Genomic DNA, 25,796 nt, shown 5'->3' on the forward strand with positions numbered 1-25,796 from the left:
GTCAAGAGCCCTACCCAGCAACGACACCAAGTCCCTGAAAGTAGGTTGTCCAGGGAAGCAGGATCCTTGTCCTTTTAGCTGCCTGAGTTTCTCCCAAGACTTTCACCTCCAAGTTTGGGCTTTGGGAACATATTTCAAAGTATTCCCCGCTCAGATCTCCAGACCTCTTTCACTTTTGACGAGACTCTACTCCCAGCTCTGCCACGCCTACACAGAGAAAAAGCACCAAAAGAGTTATCAGTGATATAGATGTGACAACTGAATTTGCTTTCTTCCTCGACTGTTTCTAATGCGTGTGTCTTCTGCTAAACCACTTATTATAAGAGTATTCACCGATCCCTCAAAGACTTGTGGTTTTTGCTCCACAGAACAAAGCACTCAGGAATAATTTCTCAGTGATCAGTACTCAAGGATCGTGTCTCTGGCAGAGAGACAGAATTCTATGGCCCCAAGGAGGAGTTACAGATATGCCAGAGAGGAAAGGCTCAATTTGAGTGCCCTATGGTAGAAGTAAGCAGCCTGGGCAGAGAGAAACCAGCTTTCAGAACTTTTATTGAGAACTACCACTGGTCCAGCAAAAGATGCCTAAACCTTTCTTTCCAGTTCAAACTATCTTTCCCAAGGCAACAGACTATGTTTTTGCTACCATGCCCTTTCTTTAAAAAACGCATGAGGACAAGCATAGTACCCTGGAACTAGTAGTAGTGAAGGGAAAAAAATCATGCTCCAGATCAGTGTGGCAAAAAACAAATCAGCAGGTATCCTCCAAGCAGCAGAGTCTATAGGAGAGGGCTGGTGACAGAGAACGCCACGATTGCCCTAGCACCAGCCAACTTTCAGAAGCTCATACCACCAGGAACAGGAAGTATCTGTTTTACTTTAGTGTGAATAGGGGCAGACCAAAGTGCAGTACAGTTAATCCCCATCTTGTGTCCTCGGAACTAGAGAACAGGGAATCCTCCTGTTTTACCAGGACATACTGGACACACACCTGGTGTGGCAATGAGGTTATCCTTTTATTTGCCCCTGAGTCCAGGACTAAAAGCCACCATCATCACTATACTGCCCTCAGAACAGATTTCAAATGTAAAATTTCCTTCTCGTCTCTGGCAACAGGAGAAGAGGGCCTTCCCATGAATTACTGTTTAATCCTCCTGATAGTCTATAGCCATGGCTTGTCAGGCATGGATAAACTTTGTAATATAGGTTGCTTCCAGGGATATTGTTCCTTGCTTCCTACTCAGAGCTGCTGCATGATTCCAGCTTCTGTATTCTTAAATCAGTACTAAGAAGTGAGGAGAGTGGGGGAGAGAAAGCATTCCTTGTTTGACCTTCAAGCATTTGGCTTCTGGCTTCAATGTATAGAAATCATTTCTCAGCAATGTAAGCCACCATTTGATTCATGGTTTAAAATCTTCAGCGTGACAGTGGTGCTCTCTATTGACCCAGAGTCATCTGCTTCTTCTCCTAAGTTTGAGAAAACAGTGGGAGGGGAGGAGGAGGGATGTGGGAGGAAGACAAAGCAGGAGGGACAGCTAGCACAGGTCATTCGGGGAGAGGGAGGAAGGGAAGATCAGGTTTGTTTTCAGAGGCAGATCCACCAAGCATGTGCTCGCTGGAAGGGGAAAGGGAAGGAGATGGGCACCCTTGCAGGGGAGCACCGGGGGTGGAAATAGCAGCAGATAGAGACAATGTGGGTGGTGAATCAAGGTGAGGACAAGGTCAGGGAAGGAAGGTAGGAGAGGGCTTCGGTCTGTGTTAGTTTCCTGAGCCACCATGTAATCCGTGCAGTTGCTCTACCACCCTCCCTGAGGCCAGCTCAGGCTTATATTCATATTCCTCCCAAGAAAAAACAGAAGTAGAGGTCAAATGGCCCCATTTAAGGATTTTGTTTATTGTTTTCATAATTATTAAACATGCTAAAATCACACAGAGTGGCTGTTCCACTTCTGCTCTGACTCCACAGTGGGGCAGGTGGGAACTACCAGGGTCACTTGGTTTGTGTGGCCTCTGGGGGTGGCTAGGCATGAGGGGTTAGAGGTAGGCAGGTTAACAAAGCCCCAAGAATCCTTCATATAGTACACCTTTACCAGCAGTAACTTGTGTCCTTAGAGATCTCCTCCTCCTTCATTTTTCTTTTTTTCCCAAATCAATTGGCGATTTCCTTCCCAAATCTTCCCATTTCCCTGCCTGTGGCCCCTTGAACCTCTTCCACTTCTGCCCCTTACGGTTCTAGACTAGATGATGAAGGAAACTTTTCCTTGTCTCTACCAGTCCCAGTCTCCCTTCCTTGGAACTAATCTACTGAGCATGCACTAACATGGGAGCAGCTTGATTTAGGTCTGCCCAGGGGAAAGGGAGGCTCCAGTTCCCATGGTGGCTTAGCTCATAGGAGGGAAGTTGAGGTCCTGATGAGAAGGATGTGAAGGGGAAAAATGCTACCTGAAGTGCGAATGTTGTAACCAGTGGAACAGGGCATATGACCCACCCTCGGGCACCCTACTCTGAAGACTTTTCCCTCCCTCCCACATTGTCAGGGGTCCCTCTCTCAACCTCAAATCCTCTTCCTCTTCAACCTCATAAGTCAGACACAGGTACTGATCAAGGAGCTGTATCCCAAGGAGAAAACGTTCCACCCTTAAGCAAGTGGCTGCCTGTTGAATTCTTCATCTTCCCTGTGTTCCTTGTGCCTCTGCAGCTGCGATGGCTTGAGGGGCCAGAGAAATTAATGTATAAGGGTTGGACTTGCCTCAACGAGAAGCTTGAGGGACAAAGAGACAAAGATACATGGGAGTAAGAGCTGTGGAGAAGGGGAGGGAAGGGAGCAAGGTGAAGGGTAAGGTTGGTTATTCAGGAACTGGGATCCTTTTTCTTTTTCTGGAATCGCCGGAACTTGCCCTGAATAGCAAGGGCAGCCTTCTCTGTTTCTGGTGCCGTCAGATCAATATCAATCTCCTCCTCCTCCTCAGCCTTCTTGGTATTGCCAGCTCTCCCTGCAGATAGTTGAGAGATTCATTAATGAGTAAAGCTGAATTGCCCCAGGCCCCAAATACAGTGGTTAAAGTCCACTTTCTGCTGGACTCTGTGACATCCCCCAATCTTTGCTAGGACCAGGAATGCCTGATAACTCTCCCAGAAGCTTGAGTCAGGGTACCTGGGGTGAGAATTAGCTATAGTAGGTACTCAGGAGCTTTGCAACTCTTGAACCAAGATGACAAATGTCTTCTATCACCACTTATTCCTAAATCCTACAGTTCAGAGTCCCAGAGCACACTCACTTTCCCCTGTTTTCCCTAAATTTCTGATTGAGACAGAGGCTGGGATTATTTGATGAGTTTCTTCCTATCACTGTACCTGTTTCCAAGCATTCCAGAGCCAGTTTCTAAAGTCAAAGAGTAAATTCTAGTAGGTTTACTTCTTAGGAAAAAGTGGAAGGAAGTTTATAGATATAGTAGTCCTAACCTAGTGCTTTGTTTCACTTATCACATTCTTATTCCTGTTACATCTGACTTTAGGAGCTTCCAGGCTTACAGCCCTACTTGTCTTCATGTCCCTATATTTACCTGCTCTACAAACTGCTTAGCCCACCCCCACTCACCCTTTTCCTCTGGGCCAGCTGCCTGGTTGGTTGCTGGGGATGTTTTGGTGTTAAGCTGGAAAAGAAAATTCAGAATATTAGCTATTCACAGAAGTATTAAGGTGCCATCCCCGTAGACTCACCATCATCATTTTCAAGCCCTCCTACTACCAGGTACATCCCTTAGTCTTTTGAAGAAGTGGGTCTCGAGATCAGAGAGAGGGAGAAAAGTCATCAAAATTTATTCAACAAGTATTGATTGGTGCTAGGGAAACTGTAGAGGACAAAACAGAAAAAACCCTGCCCTCATGGAGTTTACATTCTAGGATATAGATAGACAAATGAATAAACAAAATTATTATTATGTTAAGTGGTGATAAGTGCTATAGAGAAAAGACAGGGAAGGGAGGTAGTGACTGCCAGGTGGGAATGGAGAAATACAGTTTTATACAGAGTGGTCAGGAAAAGCCTCTCTGAAAGGTGGCATCTGAGCCAAGAGCTGAAGGAGATAGGGAGTAAGGGCTGTAGATGGTCGGCAAGAGCTTTCAAGGGCCCTGGGGTGGAAGTGTGACTAGCGTGTTTGAGGAATAGCATGAGTCCAACGTAGCTGGAGTGGAGAGGAGGAGGACGGAGGAACCATGGAGATGAGATCAGAGATAACTGGGAGTGGGGGCAGACTCTGTCAGACCTTGGGAGTCTTCTTAAGCCTTGGGAGCCTTTTTAAGGAATTTGACTTTTATCATAAGGGTGATGAGAAGCCATTAGAAACCTTCAATCTGCACATAAGGGGCATTAGGGAGGAAGCTGAAAAATCTGTTAGGCGATTATTGCAGAAAACTAGACAGGAGATAATGGTTGCTTGGATCAAAAAGGTGTCAGTGGAGGTGGTGAGAAGTGGTTTGATTCTAGGTATACAATTGTCCCTCAGATTCCACAGGAGATTTGTTCCAGGACTCCCGAGGATACCGAAATCCACAGATGCTCAAGTACCTTACATAAAATGGCATTTATTTGTATATTGGCAAGTATTTGCATATAACCTATGCACATCCTCCCACATACTTTAAAAGCTAGATTACTTATAATACCTAATACAATGTAAAGGCTATGTAAATAGTTGTCAATACAATGTAAATGCTATGCAAATAGTTGCTGGCTTGCAGCAAATTCAAGTTTTGCTTTTTGAAACTTTCTGGAATTTAAAAAAATATGTATTTTCAATCTTTGGTTGGTTGAATCCACAGATGCAGAACCCTCAGATACAGAGGGTCAACTGTATTTTCAAGCTACGACTATTGGTTAAGTGGCATAGTGAGACAACTCAAGGATAGCTCCAAAGTTTTTGGGCTGAGGAAATGAAAAAAAATGAAATTGCCATTTCCTGAAATGAAGAAGACAGCAGGAGGAGCAGGTATTAGGGAAAGGATCAGAAGCTTGTTTTTGGACAAGTTTGAGATTGCCTACCTAATTATCCTGGAGGAGTTTGTTTTGTTTTGTTTTGTTTTACATCTTTATGGGAGTATAATTGCTTTACAATGTTGTGTTAGCTTCTGCTGTATAACAAAGTGAATCAGCTATATGTATACATATATCCCCATATCCCCTCCCTCTTGAGCCTCCCGCCCACCCTCCCTATCCCACTCCCCTAGGAGGTCACAAAGCACCTGATCTCCCTGTGATATGCAGCTGCTTCCCACTAGCTATTTTACATTTGGTAGTGTGTATATATGTCAGTGCTACTCTCTCACTTTGTCCCAGCTTCCCCCCCCGCCCCCCTCCCCCGTGTCCTCAAGTCCATTGTCTACCAGGAGGAGATGTTTTTATAAGCTGTTGGATATTCAAGATGAGTTAAAGAGAAGCCTCTTGCCTAGAGATATAAATTAGAGAGTTATTAAGATGTGGTTGGCATTTATGCCATGAGACTGGGTGAGATCACCAAGGGTGTGAGTTCAGATAAAGAGGAGAAAAGGGTCAAATCCTGGGGCATTCCGGTGATTAGAGGTTGTAGAAATGTGGAAAAATCAATAAGAAAAGTTGAGAAGAGCTTGCACTGTTGGTGGGAATGTAAATTGATACAGCCACTATGGAGAACAGTATGGAGGTTCCTTAAAAAACTAAAAATAGGGGCTTCCCTGGTGGTGCAGTGGTTGAGAATCCGCCTGCCAATGCAGGGGACACGGGTTCGAGCCCTGGTCTGGGAGGATCCCACATGCTGCGGAGCAACTGGGCCCGTGAGCCACAATTACTGAGCCTGCGCGTCTGGAGCCTGTGCTCCACAACAAGAGAGGCCGCGATAGTGAGAGGCCCGCGCATCGCGATGAAGAGTGGCCCCCGCTCGCCGCAACTAGAGAAAGCCCTCGCACAGAAACGAAGACCCAACACAGCCAAAAATAAATAAATAAATAAATAAATTTATTAAAAAAAAAAAAAAAAAAACTAAAAATAGAACTACCATACGACCCAGCAATCCCACTACTGGGCATATACCCTGAGAAAACCATAATTCAAAAAGAGTCATGTACCAAAATGTTCATAGCAGCTCTATTTACAATAGCCAGGACATGGAAGCAACCTAAGTGTCCATCAAGAGATGAATGGATAAAGAAGATGTGGCACATATATACAATGGAATATTACTCAGCCATAAAAAGAAACGAAACGAAAAAAAAAAAAAAAGAAACGAAATTGAGTTATTTGTAGTGAGGTGGATGGACCTAGAGTCTGTCATACAGACTGAAGTAAGTCAGAAAGACAAAAACAAATACAGTATGCTAACACATATATATGGAATCTAAGGGAAAAAAAAAAAAGGCCATGAAGAACCTAGTGGCAAGACGGGAATAAAGACACAGACCTACTAGAGAATGGACTTGAGGATATGGGGAGGGGGAGGGGTGAGATGTGACAGGGTGAGAGAGTGGCATGGACATATATACACTACCAAATGTAAAACAGATAGCTAGCTAGTGGGAAGCAGCCACATAGCACAGGGAGATCAGCTCGGTGCTTTGTGAGCACCTAGAGGGGTGGGATAGGGAGGGTGGGAGGGAGGGAGATGCAAGAGGGAAGAGATATGGGAACATACGTATATGTATAACTGATTCACTTTGTTATAAAGCAGAAACTAACACACCATTGTAAAACAATTATACTTCAATAAAGATGTTTAAAAAAAAAAAAAAGAAAAAGAAAAGTTGAGAAGAAGCCAGGAGAAAAGTCAAGAGATTATAGTACTTTAGAAGCCATATGAAGAAACTATTTCAAGGAGACGAGAGTGATTAATTGTGTCAAATTCTGCAGGTAAGGGACTTCCCTGGTGGTCCAGTGGTTAAGAATCCGGCTTGTAATGCAGGGGACGCTGGTTTGATCCCTGGTTAGGGAACTAAGATCCCACATGCCATGGGGCAACTAAGCCCGCTCACCACAACTGCTGAGCCCGCGTGCCACAACTACTGAAGCCCGCACGCCTAGAGCCCATGCTCCGCAACAAGAGAAGCCACCACAATGAGAAGCCCGAGCACTGCAACAAAGAGTAGCCCCTGATTGCCGCAACTAGAGAAAGCCCGCGCACAGCAACGAAGACCCAACGCAGCCAAAAATTTTTAAAAAACAAAGTAAAACCAGTCAAGATATTGTCCCTATCTTCCAGGCTGAGTGAGGAGATAAGACAAGTACCCAAATAATACTTCCTGAGCATTTATTATGCGCCAAACCCTATCCCATTTAATCCTCTGAAATCTCTGAGATGTCATCCTATTTTATAGTTGAGGAAACAGGCTTAGAGATGTTAAAGATCTTGCCCAAGTTCAAGCCACACTACTAGAAAACAGTGGAACTGGCTCTGGGACCCAGGCAGACCAACTCCACACTCTTAGCCACTGTGCTATGTCCACAGGATCGAATACCGTCACATGCTGACACAAATATGCTAATATATTAACAGTTACTGAATCTAGTTGGAAAAGATATGGATGTGCATTGAACAACTCTTTCAACTCTGATAAATTTTTCTAACAGAAAGTTAGGGGAAAATAAGAAGAAAATAATAATTGAAAGTAAAATAAAAATTATTCAAATAAAAATCGCTGGGACTTCCCTGGTGGCACAGTGGTTAAGAATCCACCTGCCAAGGCAGGGGACACGGGCTTGAGCCCTGGTCCGGGAAGATCTCACATGCCGCAGAGCAACTAAGCCCCTGCACCACAACTACTGAGCGTGTGCTCTAGAGTCCGCGAGCCACAACTACTGAGCCCATGTGCCACAACTGTTGAAGCCCGCGCACCTACAGCCCATGCTCCGCAATGAGAGAAGTCACTGCAATGAAAAGCCCGCGCACCGCAACGAAGGGTAGCCCCTGCTCGCCGCAACAAGAGAAAGCCCATGTGCAGCAACGAAAGACCCAACGCAGCCAAAAATAAATAAATAAATAAATAAAGATAAAAAACGCTGATGCAGTGCTATGTTTGATAGGGAAGTGTCTTTTAAAATAAATCACAAATTTAAAAATTGTTAGGTAGATGGACAATCCCATCTTTTTGGATGTTAAAATTTGGGCCAAAGATGGCTTTACTGATCATGTGTGATTTTCAAAGGATATATTGGTCACATTTATACCGCCTTTTCAAGTCTTGTGATTTATTTGTGTATTCCTAGCATCTTGCAAAGTACTGGAGAGAGCAGACAGTTATAAAATAAGTATTTAATTTTTTTTTATTATTTTTAAAAATTTTATTGTAGTATAGTTGATTTACAATGTTCTGTTAATTTCTGCTCTAATGTTTTTTTGCTTTGTTTTGTTTTTTATAAATTTATTTTTTGGCGTGTTGGGTCTTCGTTGCTGTGCGTGGGCTTTCTCTAGTTGCGGTGAGCGGGGGCTACTCTTCGTTGCGGTGCATGGGCTTCTCATTGTCGTGGCTTCTCTTGTTGCGGAGCATGGGCTCTAGGCGCACAGGCTTCGGTAGTTGTGGCACGTGGGCTCAGTAGTTGTGGCTTGCAGGCTCTAGAGTGCAAGCTCAGTAGTTGTGGCGCACGGGCTTAGTTGCTCCGTGGCATGTGGGATCTTCCTGGGCCAGGGCTCGAACCTGTGTCCCTTGCATTGGCAGGCAGATTCTTAATCAGTGCGCCACCAGAGAAGCCCTGCTCTAATGTTTTTAAAAGTTGATATGGTCCAGGGACTTCCCTGGTGGCACAGTGGTTAGGAATACACCCGCCAATACAGGGGACATGGGTTCTATCCCTGGCCCGGGAAGATCCCACATGCCACGGAGCAACTAAGCCCATGTGCCACAACTACTCAGCCTATGCTCTAGAGTCTGTGAGCCACAACTACTGAAGCCCACACGCCCTAGAGCCCGTGCTCCACAACAAGGGAAGCCACCGCAATGAGAAGCCTGCACACCACAATGAAGAGTAGCCCCTGCTCACCACAACTAGAGAAAGCCCACGTGCAGCAACGAAGACTCAGTGCAGCCAAAAACAATTAAATTTAAAAAGAAAAGTTGATATGGTCCAATTTTTGTAAAATATATTGATTGCTTATCTATGTATATGTACATTTTTATTTAAAAATCTGAAAGAACATGCACAAGGGTGTTCCCCAAACCCTACAGAATTCCTGCTAGTCCCCCTTTCACCAAAAAAAAAAAAAAAAACGTTTCCATGAGAGGAAGGGTTGTTCCTGAGACTATTGGGAGACTGGCCACTCATTACTCTTTCTTTTCCCATGATCTTCCTGCAGTCAGTATATATATATATATATATATATATATATTTTTTTTTTTTTTTTTTTTTGGCACATGATCAATGTAATGACCCAGTAGTTAGCTAGGTGACACTTTCCACACTGGCACGCTGTCATCACAAGAGGTCTGTCCACACTGCAAAAGCATGAGATAGATGGGGTGTTTAGTAATAGGATAACAGTCAATAGTCCAGACAAGAGGGTCTCAGGTCAAGAGGCAAGTTCTACAGTCCCATGATCTCTGACTTCAAATCCTACTTTCTTTATTGCCAGCAAATCCCTGAATCTGATCCTTGCTTTAACAATTATCCCTCTCTCTCTCTCTAAGCCTGTTCCCTTAATCCACCAATTCTTTTCTTTCATCCCTCCCCTTTGGAGGAAAATCTGGACCCCAGTTCTAAGCATCTCCCCTGGAGTAGCTGTCCCTTCCTCTACCTTCCTTCTCATATCAGCTAACCTTGAGAATCCTCGAAGCAGGAATATTTGTCAGGACTGAACCTCACACGCCACCCCTTTCCCTCCGCCCTGCCAGCTGTCACCTTCTTGAGTCTCTCCTGAGATTACTGACCCTGGAATGGAGCCATGGCTCAGCTGCTGTCTAGCCACCCAGGGGTTCTCAGCTCCATTTGGCTTAAATTTAGGAGAGGTCACTAGGGAGACTAGAAAAGGGTTCTGTAAAGGAGAAGAAAACCCCTATTACTCACAATGCCCCTTGAAATCTCTCTCACACCTTCTGCTAAAAAGTAATACGCTGGGGCTTCAATCTGCCCCTCCTCCCTGTACCCTCTCCAGCCAGTTCTCAAATAGCTACTCTGAACACTATGGATTTCTGGATTTAGTGGTTAGTGATTTGCTGAGGTGGGAGGTGGGGGCAGTTAGGTCACAGGTTGTTAGCTCCCACCCTCTACGTCATACTCAGCCCTTTACTGGTCCCTGGTCTCTGCCCTAACCCTCCTGTGTTTCTTCCAGAAACTCAGCAATTTTAGATGAATCAAGGTCCTCTGGTGCATCCATCTGACAGCCATCAGATTAACCATATTTCTAAACCTAGGAGGCACGGAGGTCCACTCTGGATGAACCAGAAACCACATGTGCTGTAAGAGTGTCTCTTACAAAAACTCACAACTCCAGAGGATCAGTGCTTACCCACAAGAGCTGTGACAGGTGAGCGTTTCTCAGCCGCTCTCTCTCAGCCTCTCATTCTAGCCAGGTATGGATTACTGGAAACTCTCAGGTGCTCTTCTACTTCTTTCAATACTGAGCTCTTCTGACCAGAAATAACAACAGGGAAATGGTTTAGCAAATCCTTCCTTTTCCTTATGGGACCCATCTATGGGAACTGGAAGAAATCAAGGACTTTAGAATGCCACCCCACCTCATCTTATTAATAATCATATATATTGATATAATACTTACTTTGTGCCAGTCACTTTTCTAAGTACTTTAACACGTTGAATTCTTACAACAGCCCTATTAGATAGGTATTGTTACTAGTCTCACTTTACAGATAAGAAAACTAAGGGCCAGAAGAGGTTAATTAACTTGCCTAAGGTCATACAGCTAAGAAGTAGCAAAGCCAGGATTTGAACCAAGGTGGTCTGACTCCAGAGTCCACCCTCTTGAACATTATGCTATGCTGTATCCCAGTCTCCAGCCAAAGGCGTAAGCATGTGTATGCATGTGGTACATACATACCACATGAGACGGATGTCCAGTGTGAAACTGATTTAAATAGACAAGTTTTCCCACACAGCAGAGCAATCCCTAGGTAAGAAGGAAAGTCCTAGAGATCATGATTTCCTTCCATTCCCACAGTTAGGCAGCTGTATTCAAGGACCAGTCTCTCAATCCATAGTCCCCAACACTTTCTTGATATACACTCTAGAGGGTCCTGTCCTCCCAATATGGGGAAAGCTTACTTGTAATTTGAGAACCTGATCCCAGACCTTGTCTACTGACTCAGATTCCTGCTCTGCTAGTTGAGCTAGCCATGCTGATTCTGGCTTTCATCTTGACGTTTGTCCAGTGGGCCTCCTGACACATACCGGGCTGACCCCTGGGGGTTAGCCATAGCCTGTGTGTGTGTTCTTCACTCCCAGGGCCAGATGCTAGCCTTTCAGATTCTGAGAATTCCATGTGAAGGATCATCCTATTGGTTTCCATTTCAAATGACTCTCTTGCTTACATTTAAGCCTGTTATTCCAAGTTTCTAGTGAGTTGAAGCTTGGTTCAGTTCAGCCTCACTGCCTACACAGGACTAAATGTTTCTTACTTCTCAACATGTAATTAGCAACTATGAGGCCCATCAACTCTTGCCTTTCCCTAGAGGGCCCTAGTTTCTTTCCCTGCCTACCTTCCTGTGTTCCTTTTCTCCTCACCTCTGGGCCTGATGTGCTCCAATGTTCCATTCCATCATCTTGGCAGTAGGTGCCAATTCCCCATGAGTATACTTTTGTTTCCTCTGCAGTTCAAAGTTGTGGACTCTCCCTTCCAGGGTGGAAGGAGGAAAAGGAGAGGTCTGATGGCTTAGGGGTCTTTTGTCTTCAGACTTTGAGAGACAGCAGAGAGGGAAATGACACAGCAATATCCTCCCTTTCCTGACCCCATACCTCCTTCCAGGGCATTTATCAGCATTCAGATGATGTCTCGTCCTTCCATTTGAGCTTTAGATCCCATTCCCCTTTTCTCCTCCTCAGGAATCTTCACAATCAATTCTCTTGACTTGCTTATAAATAAAACCTCTTCCTTTTTTTAAAACCAAAAAAAAAAAAAAAAAAGTCTTCCTCAATCTGAATTCCTTCTTCAACCACAACTAGAATGAAAAGAAGTGGGTCTAGGACCATGCCTTGAGGAACCCCAGTATTAAAAGTTTAGGGTGAACAGATGGAGAAATATACCATGTTCTTGGACTGGAAGAATCAATATTGTGAAAATGACTATACTACACAAAGCAATCTACAGATTCAACGCAATCCCTATCAAACTACCAATGGCATTCTTCACAGAATTAGAACAAAAAATTTTACAATTCGTATGGACACACAAAAACCCCCGAATAGTCAAAGCAATCTTGAGAAAGAAAAACGGAGCTGGAGGAATCAGGCTCCCCAACTTCAAACTATACTACAAAGCTACGGTAATCAAGACATTATGGTACTGGCACAAAAATAGAAATATAGATCAATGGTACAGGATAGAAAGCCGAGAGATAGACCCACGTGCATATGGTCACCTAATTTATGACAAAAGAGGCAAGAACATACAATGGAGAAAAGACAGCCTTTTCAATAAGTGGTGCTGGGAAAACTGGACAGCTACATGTAAAAGAATGATATTAGAACACTCCCTAACACCATACACAAAAATAAACTCCAAATGGATTAAAGACCTAAATGTAAGATCAGACACTATAAAACTCTTAGAGGAAAACATAGGAAGAACACTCTTTGACGTAAACCACAGCAAGATCTTTTTTGACCCACCTCCTAGAGTAATGAAAATAAAAACAGAAATAAACAAATGGGTTCTAATTAAACTTAAAATCTTTTGCACAGCAAAGGAAACCATAAATAAGACAAAAAGACAACCCTCAGAATGGGAGAAAATATTTGCAAATGAAACAACGGACAAAGGATTAATCTCCAAAATATACAAACAGCTCATGGAGCTCAATATCAAAAAAACAAACAATCCAATTAACAAATGGGTGGAAGACCTAAATAGACATTTCACCAAAGTAGACATACAGATGGCCAAGAGGCACATGAAAAGATGCTCAACCTCACTAATTACTAGAGAAATGGAAATCAAAACTACAATGAGGTATCACCTCACACCTGTCAGAATGGCCATTATCAAAAAATCTACAAACAGTAAATGCTGGAAAGGGTGTGGTGAAAAGGGAACCCTCCTGCACTATTGGTGGGAATATACATTGATACAATCACTATGGAAAACAGTATGGAGGTTCCTTAAAAACTAAAAATAGAACTACCATACGACCCAGCAATCTCACTACTGGGCATGTACCCTGAGAAAACCATAATTCAAAAAGAGACATGTACCACAATGTTCATTGCAGCACTATTTACAATAGCCAGAACATGGAAGCAACCTAAATGTCCATTGACAGATGAATGGATAAAGATGTGGCACATATATAAAATGGAAGATTACTCAGCCATAAAAAGAAATGAAATTGAGTTATTTGTAGTGAGGTGGATGGACCTAGAGTCTGTCATACCGACTGAAGTAAGTCAGAAAGACAAAAACAAATACCGTATGTTAATGCATATATTATGGAATCTAAAAAAAAAAAAATGGTACTGATGAACCTAGTGGCAGGGCAGGAATAAAGACGTAGACATAGGGAATGGACTTGAGGACATGGGGAGAGGGGGAGAGGGAAGCTGGGGGGAGGGGGAGGGGGAAGCTGGGGCGAAGTGAGAGTAGCATCAATGTATATACACTACCAAATGTAAAATAGATAGCTAGTGGGAAGCAGTAGCATAGCACAGGGACATCAGCTCAGTGCTTTGCGCCAACCTAGAGGGGTGGGATAGGGAGGGTGGGAGGGAGGCTCAAGAGGGAGGGGATGTGGGGATATATGTATGCATATGGCTGATTCACTCTGTTGTACAACAGAAACTAACACAGCATTGTGAAGCAATTATAGTCCAATAAAGATCTATAAAAATAAATAACTAAATAAAATGTTAGGGTTGTCCTTTCAAAATAGTGCTGGAACAATTGGATAGCCATGTGCAAAAAAACCTCAATCTATATCTTGCACCCTATACAAAAATTAACCTGAAATGGATATAAAACCTAAAACTATAAAACTTCTAGAAGAAAATACAGGGGAAAAATATCTTTGCAACCCTGGGGTAGGCAAAGATTTCTTTGATACACCAAAAGCACAATCCATAAAAGAAAACAATTATAAATTCATCAAAATTAAAAACTGCTCTTTGAAAGACACTCCTAAGAGAATGAAGAGACAAACTACAGACTGGAAGAAAATATTTGCAAATCACAAATCTGATAAAGGACTTGTATCCAGTATATATAAAGAACTTTCAAATCTCAATAGTATGAATACAATTTGTAAAAAGGAGCAAGATATTTGGACACTTCACCAAAGAAGATAGATGGATGGCAAATAAGCACATGAACATATATATATCATTAGTCATTTGGGAAATTTGAATTAAAACCACAATTAGATATCATTATACACCTATTAGAATGTTTTTTGTGTTGTTGTTTTGAGGGGGTTGTGTGTGTGTGCGCGCGCGCATGCACGCATGCATGCACACACGTGTTTTTGTTGGTTTTTTTTTAATGACTATACGATGTGCTGGCAAAGATACAGAGTATCTGGAACTCTCAGACATTGCTGGTGGGAATGTAAGATGGAACAGCTAGTGTGGAAGTTTCTTAAGTGTACATTTTTCTTACAACCCAGCAATCCTACTCCTAGGTATTTACTCAAGTGAAATTAAAACGTACGTCTACACGTAAACTTGTAAGTGAATGTTCATAACGGCTTTACCTGTAATCACCAAAAACTGGAAACAGCCAAATGTCCCTCAACTGAGGAATGGGTAAACAAATCGTAATACATCCATAAAATGTAATACTACTCAACAATTAAAGAAGGAATGAACTACTGATACATACAACAACATGGATGAACTTCAAAGGCATTATGCTAAGCAAAGAAGCCAGACCCGAAAGGTTACACGTATACTGTATGATTCCAATTATATGATATTTCTTGTAAAGGCAAAACTATAGGTACAGCAGACAGATCAGTGGCTGCTAAGGGCTGAGGTCATGGAAGGGGTGACTATAAAGGAAAATGGGGGAATTTGGGGATGATGGAACTGCTGTATATCTTGATTGTGGTGGCAGTTACATGATGTATATGTTTGCCAAAATTCACAGAACTATATCCAGATAAAAGTCCATTTTACTGCATGTAAGTTATACCTTATTAACTTATTAAGTTATACAAGTAACATAAGTTATTAAATAATAAGTTATTTTTTTAAGGGGAAAAAAGGTTGAGAGGTCAAGAAGCTAGCCAAGACTGAGAAGGAGCAGTTAGAAAGGTAGAGTAGACAGGTGACTGGGGAAGGGGTGGGAGCCAGGGTCTCTCACGTCTCTCTTCTTTTCATAGCTGGACTTCTCAGAACACTTACTGTCTCCATTTCCTCACCTCCCACACACTCTCCAACCCACTTCAACCTAGCTTCTACTCCTACTCCACTGAAATGCCTCTTTAGAAAACCAATGTGCTCTATGATAAGAAATCAAATGCAAAAGTTTCAGCTCCACTTGGCTTGACCTCTTGAAGCATTCAATACTGTTAATCATTTCACCTTTCTTGACACATATTCTTTCCTTGGCTCCTGGGACATCACAGTTTTTCCTGGTTTTTCTCCTATCTTTCTGGACACTTCTGTCAATATTTAAGTACTGGGGGCTCTCGAGGTTTAGGGCTAGGCTCCCTTCTGTTCTCTTTTCCTAGATGATCTTATCTGCACCTATGACTTCAGTTATCATTTATACAGCACCATCCAATAGAACAGTGGTCAGCAATCTATTGCTCACTGCCAAATCTGGTCTACGGCCTGTTTTCCTAAATTAAGTTTTACTGGAACACAGCCATGCCCATTGTTTGCATATTGTCTGTGGCTGCTTTTGCACCACAATAGCACAGTTGAGTAATTGCAACAGAGGCCACAGGGCCCACAAAGCCAAAAATACTTGCTACCCGGCCCATTACAGAAAAAGTTTGCAGACCCCTGCAAAAGAACTTTTTGCAATGATGGAAATGTTTTATATCTGTGCTGTCCAATATACGGCATCCCCTAGGCACATGGGGCTATTGAGCATTTTGAAATGTGGCTAGTGCAACTGAGGAATAAAATTTATAAATTTATTTAATAAGTTAATAATTTATTAATAACTAATAAGCTAAATAGCTACATGTGGTTAGTGGCTACCATATTGAACAGCACAGAATGCCATTGACGGCTCAAATGTACAGCTTTCCCTTGGTATCCAAGAGGGATTGGTTTTAGGATCCCCAGGGATAGCAAAATCCACAGATGCTCAAGTCCCTTACATAAAATGGCACAGTACAGTCTGCCCTCCAGTACCCATGGGTTCTGCATCCTCAGATTCAGAAATTCGATCCACTGTTGGTGGAACCCGTGGATGCAGAGGGCAGACTGCATACCTCTATCCCAGAAATCTCCTCTGAGGTTTAAAACATCTCCACTTGGATGTTCTATGGAAACTCCAAACTCTTTGTGTCTCAAACTAAATTCATAATCCTACCTACCCAACCTAGTCCTCTGCAAGTATTCCCCATTTCATCCAGTTGTACAAGCCACAAACCTAGAAATTGTTCTTGACACCTTTCTTTCCTTCACATTGCATATCCAATTCAATATTAAGTCCTATTAAGTTTATCTCCCAAATATCTCTTAATCCATTCACTTCCACCATCCTAACACAGTTGTTTCTTATGTGGACCACGGTAATAGCCCAAGAGGTTACTGATGCTCTTAGGATAAAGAAGAAAATTCTTTTTTTTTAGAAGAAAATTCTTAACACAGTCTAAAAGGCCTTACATTATGCAGCCTCTGATTACCTCGGTAACCTCATCTCTGTTCCTTCTCACCTCAGGATCTTGGCACATGGTTCCCTTACCCTTGCTCCCCTTTTACCTAGTTAATTCCTATTTATCCTTCAGAGCTCTCCTTAAGGGTTCCTTCTTCCAGGAAGCCCTTCTTAGCTCCCCAGACTAGGCAAGGACCCTCATAAGTTTTCACAGCACCTGGTATTTCTCCTTAGTAGGACTTGTTACTAATGTAATTAAATAATAATTTATTGATTAGATATTTAATGTCTGTCTCCTCCATTTCTGTGCGAGTTCCTATGAGGAACTTGCTATGAGGGTAAGGGCAGTGTCTATCTTACTCACTCCTGTAGTCCCAGGATCTAGCACGATATAAACTCAGTATATGTTGAACAAATGAAGGGAGCTCCTACTCTGCTTTATTTGCCACCTCACCACGATTTCTGAAGTCTAATTTGTTTTCAGATAGCTGAGGGCCTCATTCTGTAGCTGGTTCAGAGATTGTGAAGCCAGGTCATTGCTTTTCCTCACATCAGTAGATGTGCCTGAAAAACAGCTGAGGATGAAGGGGAAGATCTTCTCTAGGAGTGTATTTCATGTTACCTGTATTATAGTTACTGTGTATTTGTCTTACCTCCCCTTCCCCAACTTCACCACCCCACCAGAGTCCATTTCCTTGAAAGCACGGTCCATTTATTTGTGCATCACTTGTAGTAACTGCAACCTATGTCTTGCACATAGTAGGTATTCAGTAGATATTTGTTTACGTGAATTAAAATTTTCTCAAGCCTCAAATTCCTGGTGGAAGCAATATGTCATATTAGGTAGAGTTAGACAGATCCGAGTTCATATCCTGGATCTGCATTGACTATCCCAGCTCTCCCATTACTAGCTGTGTGACATTGGGTAAATCAGTTAGCCTTGCTGTGCTCAGACATCTCATCTGCAGAAGAGAAAACATATTTATCCTAAAAGGTGAAAAGACTTAGAAAAAATGTATGCAAAATACCTAGCATATATCAAAATAAATAGTTATTATTTTGAAGTAATGTAACTCTGGATTGAATATAAGAATAGGTCAAGTTACTGGGTTGTTGCCTGGCTCAAGGTCTGGAATCAAAGAGTAGAGCTGCCACAGAGTATATCTTCACCAAGTGAGACTGAAGGAGGAAGGGAATACCTGGGATGGCTCTAAGGGCCCTTGAGGCTTATTCTGCTACCAAAGGAGTTTCATAACTGTTCTCTTTCTACCCTAAACCAACCCTGGGAATCACAATCTCCCTGTATTCTCAATGTCTGTCCCCAAAAATGCTGACAGTAGCTCTAAACCTTTGGTAAAGGGCCCAGCAATAGTCTGCTTGGGCAGAAATTGTATTCTGTATAGCAGCTGCCCACGTCTGTAACCCTGGAGCCTCCTGGAACTACTCCCAGGTCAGAGGTGTACCAGAGGGGACCTCCAATACAGCACCTCCATTAGTGTTCATGTTTCATTGCAAAGAACCCTTAGACACAAACACACCCTATTTTTTTTTTTTTTTTTTTTTGGTAGGCCACAGGGAGAAGATGCTTAGTGCTCAGGAGCAAATAGACCATATCTCCTCAATCAATCCTTTGTATCAGCAAGATGACTCTGTAAATCCATTCCTTGCCTCAGAAGGATAGTTTGTTAGTATTGGCAAAGCACCTGAAAATAGTCAAAGTGGTAGCGACTTAGGTGCTTTTTCCCTATAGCTGTCACTATTGGGGAATAGGTACCCTATAACTCTAGGTCCTACTCGCCCTGCCCCCTTCTTAGGCTGCATTTCTTCCTTTCTTTGTCTCTTTCATCTTTAATGGTGTTGCCACAGCAACCATTGTCATGCGAAGAGGCAAGATAGCGTCACCCCCTCTGTTCCAAGCAGCAATTTAGAACTAACCATGGGAAAGGTAAACTACCCAGATTTCCCCATACTCCTCATCCCACTGGGGTCTTTAAAGAGGTATCACAGGTTGTTAGCAGCAGCAACAGACAGGAACAAAGGAGCACCTCACTGTATCTGGATCACATATACTGTGCTTTTGCATGATATAGCTTGGATGCTGGGCAAATGAAAACACGTCATATACACATTATAGTACTGTTAGAATCACTTAGCTCAGATGAATAGGCACAAGGACTCAGAATACTGTCCTATAGTCCAGGGCAGGGAAATCTAAAAAGGGCCTGAATCCTAAAAATCCTAAACATGAGCCCCAAAGACCCCTTTCTTGCCTTAGTATTGAAATAAATCCTAGGCCTTGTAAGCTCCCTGCTTGCTTTAGAGATGCAGAAAGTGAAGGGAGAAAGGCGTTAGTGCATTTGCTTTCAAGTAGTGACAAAGAGGCTTCAGCCCCCCAGGGACCCTTTTATCCCTGCTGACATGTTCTCCCCCAATGATAAATGAAGTTCACTGCTAAATATCCTTAGAGAGGCCTTTGGGATCCCCTGGTGCCCCTGAAAGACCCTGGACTGCTGTTTTTGGAGCACTGTTGGAACTGTTTCAATTCTTTCAGTGCAGCAACCAGCTGCAGTCCTCAAACAGCTTCAGAAAGACTTGCTCAAGGTCACCCTCAAGATAATAATAGAAAAAGAACTAGGAATCCTTACTCCAGGTTCTACAGACACACATTCTTTTCCTAATGTTTCCTAATGCATGGAATATAACCCAGATACCTTAGAGACAGGAATAGAACCTAAGCAGTCCGAGCTCCCAAGCCCCCTGGTCTGTCCTTCCCCACTCAGCCATCCCACCCCTGTTTCCTGAAATAGCAGTACCCCTCACTGGAGTCAGGCAGAATTCTTTGGCTATGCCAACTCATGGTATGCGGTGAGTCAACAGCCCCCGCCCGTTTCCCCCCAGCATGGGCTGCCACAATTTAATGAGTAGTTATTTGTGGTGCTCTGCACACAGCTTGGAACTGTGCCTTCACCTCATACTGAGGGTAGGGGGTGGGGGAGAGAGAGTAGTGCCAAAGCATCATTTATTACTGTAATCTTCAGTGTGCATCCCACCCATGGCGTTATTGTCCCAAAATAAACGTATTAATCCCACCACAGCCTACAAAGCAAACACTCAGCTGGAGGGCTTTGTGTGGGAGGGAGGCAGCACCAAGGACAACAGAATGGTAAATGGCACCTCTTTTCCCTGGATGGGGGGTTGGGAAACCTAGGTGGGCCTGCCTTCTGGCGTCAGCCTGGAATTAAACAATAATCAGGCTTCAGGGAGGAGAATGTGATGAGGTCTAGGCACCTGCAGGGATGCAGATTTCTTAGAAAAGGCGGTTTGGGATCTGCTTCTGACTTGGCTTACTCTTACAGGTAAAATAATTCTGGGGCAAGTCAAGCCACTTTGAGAAGTAGGTCTGGAGTACGAATTTAAAAAATCATGCACTTAGTATTCATCACTTACTTTGCCAGCCTAATGTGTTCTTCTTTCCCTCTTCTAGATTTCTCCTCCCAAAGCTTTTGTACTCTCTTTGGAAGTCAAGTGGCCAAATGAAGGAGGAGTAAATGTTCAGTGCCTGTCTGATTATCAGGTACAGCAATTTTACTTAGATACCTGTTTTCTACGCTGGATCCTCCAAGTCAAATACTTTAGAGTTAAGAGAATTGCTCATTCCTTTCTTTTCTGAAAGAAAACCTCTCCTTCTGGTCCTTGATGCTTTACAGTTATGGAAATCAGTGATGGACACCAGAAACTAAGAATGCATGAAAAGAGGACCCCCAGACTTCCCCCTTCCTACACTCTTATTAACTTACCTACTCCACTTCAGCACATTCATTGCACCCACTTTTAAGGTGACTAGTCGTCTTGCATAGGAAGAATAGTGCTTACCCTGTCTAGTATTCTACCAAAATTTACCCCTTTGATACATATCATCCTATGTTGGTCTCTCCTCTCTCTCTATCCTCTTGCTCAGGATTTATTAAATCACACTGCTTAGATCTCCTGTAGAAAGTATTTGTAATATATTCCTTCAAAGTTGCATGTAAATTAAATCATTCTATCACTGGAGTCACATGTTAAAAGAGTCTTAGGGAAAGTTCTTTGGGGATAAGAAGGCAGCAGTTCTATGCCCCAGTGTTGGTTCTAATACTGTGTAAACTTAGATAAGGTTTGGGCCTCAGTTTCCTCATCTGTAAAATGAGAAGATTGGACCAGAAGATCTTTAGGGTTCCTTGACAAATCTGAAATTATATCGCTAAAATGTTTTGATATATTATTTGAGATTTTCTTGGTAAAAAAAAAAATACCTGTATTTCTTCTAGATAGAAGGACTTTTGCAAAACTAAGCTTATTTTTTCCATGATAACATAGACTCATGAAAGACAATTTGGAACTATAGAAAAACAGAAAGAAAACAGGGGGAAGCACTCATAGAACCACTACCTTGAAAAGACAAGGTAGTGACTTGTCTTGATTGACCTGATCCTACTTCCTCCTCTGCCTTTGCAGCCCTATCTCCATCACTGTCATCACTTAAGACTCTCCATGGACAGACATGAAAGACACATCAGGTTTGCATATTCGGACTCCAGCCACAATACTTACGGTGCCTGACCCTATAGAGACTTGACATTCTAAGGTGTTACTGATCACAGCTGCAGCTTAGGAAGAAGACTCGTCTATATTCCCAGGTCACAGGATGACAAAGTCATCCACTTTTATCAGCCAGAGTCTCCTGCTCATGCAGCTAAAGCCAACAACCTGAACTGGTGACTAAGAAAGGGATAAGCAAGCTCTAGAACCAAATTCTTGTTTCTCTTACTTCAGAAGACAGATATTTCTAGAGGTGGAAGGCTTTCCAATATCAAGCTCTTCTGTTTTATATGTCCAATATAATCATCATCATAATAAAATACCAATGAGAGAGAAAGAGAGAAACTTGGATTTCCTCCAAGTCCCTACCAGGTTCCCTAACAAATGGTTCACAGAAGACATAACAGAATGATGTCACCCTGACCAAACTTCCATTGTGGAGAAGGTTGTAGATTCAGGCAGATATGCACAGGAAGGAGAATGTGATCCCCAAAGTGTGATATCCCATTCCTATTACCTAAGAGGACAGCAAGCAGAATAATAAAGGAGGAAGTACTGGTTCTGGTGAGGTTTCTAACTGATCTGTCCCTTGCTCCATCCCCTGCCAGCCTGGGGACAGACACTATGGGGCAGACACCATGGAACTAGTTACCAGTCATCCATAACCCCCATTTCAGCAGAATGACTGCTGGACCAAGGGATGCCTCCAGCTGGGCTTTTTACAGTTGAGAAGTGCAACAGGATCACAGAAGAACTTGCAAGTGTGCTTTAAGCCACCAGCTACACCATATGACAAGGGATTATAGGAAAGAGCCCTCAGGGACTGAATGCATCTCCCAGCCCCATTCTTCACCGAAACTAGCAAAAAGTTATTAAACTATAAGAGATAGACTGTGATTCACAGCAATCAAGTCCTGCCTGCAGCTGTGAATGCAGACAAGCTGGAGATGAGCCCCTGCAGCTCCTCTGCACACGAACACACACACTCACAGGGAAATGCTCTGCTGCAGTACTGAGTGACAGCAAAGAGCCAGGAAGGGAAAGAATAACCAGAGACCCTCCCCAGCAGCGTCACCAGGACCCTACACTTTTCCTTTAGGTCTGGAGACCCCCTCCCCAATTTTTGTTCTTCATTTGAAATGGGAATCTCTTAAAGAGATCCCAAATTCTCTCATTTCATGCAGTTTCACTGAAGCAAGAAAATAAGCAGGTGGGGGAGGTGAAGCTTACATAAGATTCAGAGTGCACAGGGCTTTCCTGGGCTAGGGCTCCAGCCTGAAAGAGAAGACCCCTGGGGCTGGGCTGAGAGAAATAAAAAAGTTTGGAGTCTCCCTAGAGCTTCAGAGCTCCGGGCAACACTTCCACTTTTCTTCATAGCTTTTACAAGAGGAAGAAAACAGGCTGGATCTTGGCCTCTAGGGAAGCAGAGGCCCTTTGGGGATCTGGTTCAGAGACAGCTGATCTCTGTGTAAGCCCAGGTGGCTGCTTCTGGATTTTATAAATACTCATCCCTGAAGCCAGGCTCAGCTCTGTATTAGGAGGCAGCTTCTACGGCTAAATTGCTAGTTAGGACCAGTTCACTCTGACAGCCTGGGAGGCCAGGCAGCCCTGCAGACGCTGTCAGTTACTTCCCATCCAAGGATCCCACTCTCATCATTCTACTGAGTTCCTGATTGAGGCTAGTCAAGTACAGCTGCTAAGTCAAGACTTGACTTTCCCCTCAAACACCAAATTATTTTTCCTGACACTGCTTTGTGATAGCTTTGTCACTCCACCAAATATCACCCTAAATCTCAGCCCCTGTAGTGTATCCTACAGAGGGGCTGTGCACTTCCCCTAAAAAGCACAGGCTAACCACACATCTTCATGTTGGCATAGACTTCAGATCACAAACCTCCAGGGGATGGCTTGAATTGCAAATTTCAGATTTAGAAACACTAGGGGGGCGTTGAACTCTAGACCTCTGTGAAAAGAGGGCAAAGAAAACCTCTCTTCTCATATTAGGGCTGAAAGAAGCAAAAGGAAAGAAGATTGAATCTTTTTTTTCCTTTTCTTTCTTTCTGAAAGGCTGCTGTGGTCACAGTCACAACTATCTGAGGGACAGGAAACCACTTTAGTTCATCTGCAGCCCCCAGAGTAGCTGAATTTTCCAGGATAAACTTAGTGGACATGGCAACCAAAACATAGTAGTTGGCACTAATTGGCTCCCTGGACGAGAGCTTTTGTTAGGAGCCAGCAGAGCTCCTACTAAAGATGAAGATCTAAACTGAGACCTCGGCTACAGGGTCCTACCCCTTCACTAACCTTGTATCCTTGAGACTTCTCATGCTAGTTTTCTGAAATACTCTAAAAAAAATTTTTAAAGAGAGAGGGAGATAATAACAATAGCTAACATACATTGAGTGCCTACTCTCTGCCAGGTACTGTTCTCAGTACTTGGCATATATTATCTCATTTAATCATTAGAACAACCAGTATTACCCCCATTTTGCAGATAAAACACTGAAGCAGAGGAAGGTTTAGTAAACTTGCCTAAGGCCACATAGCTAGTAAGCAGTAGAGCTGGGATCTGGCATATAGCTGAGATGTTGGATTTAACACAAGATCCTGGGTACTAGGAAAGGGGTTGCAGAGAGCAAGCCTGTGATGTCACTGTCCATACTGACTTCACTTAGAAAGGAAGATCCTTGTCTCTGGATGCCTACAAATGCAGTCAAACAATGGGAGAGGTCTTTCCCAGTCTCTGCTTTGACCCCCACGGATGGACGGTGTTCTTTGAATAGAGGAAATCACAGTTAATGGACTGGGTCTGGCTCGGATGACCACGGACCCTGTGGAGACTCAGGGTGTAACAAGCGCTGCAGAAGGAGGTCTACTCTTCAAGGGGACATCTCCCCAGGAGCCAGACAGGCCCCCACTACAAGGCTTCTGAATATCAGAATGGTCCCTCCAACGGTTGGTTCTTGATTGAATGAGTGGAGGGTAGGATGCCACCTTCCTAAAAGGGACGAAGTGGCCACCCCAGGGGGCGAGGGCTGGAGTTCTCCATTGAATGCTACATAAGGAGTGTAAAAGCAATACAGCCCTAGGAGAGGGAAGACAGAAGCTAATGTTTTTCTCAGAAGTCAGGGGAGTGAAGGGAAGCCCGAGTAACCTCGGAGCAGTAAGACCTATGCAGAGGGCAGTATCCTGAGGATAAAACTTACGACCTGAGACCTCAGCCCTCCCATTCTACAGTCGATTCCAGTCCTCCAAAATCTCCACCGACAGTCAGGGAACTTAAAGCCTCCCTCTTCCAATCGCTCCCCAGCACTCCAAGGTGGGAGCTTTCCCAGAGAGGCAGGGGGCGTCCCGGGAAGATTCTCAGCGGCTCTGGGCTGCAGCACCCTCCCTCGCAGCCCTGGGACCCCGAGCCGCGGCCTCCCCGCGCCGCAGCCCTAGTTCGCAGCGGCGGGGCCGGGCAGCGCCTCTCACCTCGCTCATCGCGGCGGTCAGACGGGGCGTGCGGGGCGCGACACGTGCAGGGGAGACAAGGGGCACTCGGGCTGCACGGGCGACGGCCGCGAGTTGCCGGGCTCTGAGGCAGGGGCCCCGCTGACGAGGCGAGGAGAGTTAGTGCGGAGAGCCGCTGCTCCAGTGCCCGCACCCCAGCTCCGGGCGCTCAGCTCCCTGCCAGGAGTCCCCTTCCGACCCTGTCCTGTCAGAGCCGCTCCGCGAGCCTCCGTCGGCCCCACCTTTTATAGTCAGCTCCTTACCAGCCTCCAGCCCGACCAATAGGAGCTCTTCCTGCCGCAGAGTGACAGCCCCTGGCATCCAATGGTGGCAGGCTCAGAGGTCTGCTGCATTTCCAAACTAGGGTAAGGCAGAGAGCGGGAAGGAGGGGGAGACCGTCGGGGGATGAGAAGATGGAAAATGAAGCAGGGGGAGCAAAGAAGGAAGGAGAGGAAGGAGTAGTACATGAAGGAAGGAGAGAGAGAGGGAGGGAAGGAGTGTGTGAGTTTGAGAAAGTGAAGAAAGAAGAGCTGGAAGGAGATCAAGAGGGTGCATGTGAAGCAGGAAACTGAATGAAAGGGTAAAAGCTAAGAGATGTTACAGATTAAGATTTAGTAATAGGATGGCAGTCTGAATAAGAGAAGGGCAGAAAGGAGGAAGGGAAGGAGAAGGAGAGATAGAGACAGAGAGGGACAGAGAGAGCAAAAGAGAGACAGAGAGATGCAAGGGGACGGTATTCTGTGGCAAAGAACAGGGAAAATTTGAAGTGCCTGT

At 43.9% G+C, this 25,796-nt stretch overlaps 1 protein-coding gene across 1 annotated transcript; it reads right to left on the reverse strand.

The window, feature by feature from the left end:
• Positions 1-1,874: 1,874 nt before the first annotated feature.
• PCP4L1 (Purkinje cell protein 4 like 1) lies at positions 1,875-25,252 on the reverse strand. The gene is made up of 3 exons (XM_082407751.1): positions 25,005-25,252; positions 3,599-3,653; positions 1,875-2,993 (listed from the first exon to the last, which is right to left on the reverse strand). The coding sequence occupies exons 1-3, from the start codon at positions 25,011-25,013 to the stop codon at positions 2,851-2,853; spliced, it is 207 nt and encodes a 68-aa protein (XP_082263877.1). The 5' UTR covers positions 25,014-25,252; the 3' UTR covers positions 1,875-2,850.
• Between the last annotated feature and the right edge of the window lie 544 nt (positions 25,253-25,796).

Source organism: Balaenoptera borealis (genome assembly GCF_965194805.1).
Source record: "Balaenoptera borealis genome assembly, chromosome: 1".
NCBI classification, from domain to species: domain Eukaryota; kingdom Metazoa; phylum Chordata; class Mammalia; order Artiodactyla; family Balaenopteridae; genus Balaenoptera; species Balaenoptera borealis.

Bases quoted from the DNA above. Each gene is read 5' to 3' on its own strand.
- PCP4L1 (XM_082407751.1), bottom strand. The intron at 2,994-3,598 runs GTGAGTGGGGGT...AACTATCTGCAG, and splicing joins AGCTGGCCCAGAGGAAAAGG to GGAGAGCTGGCAATACCAAG.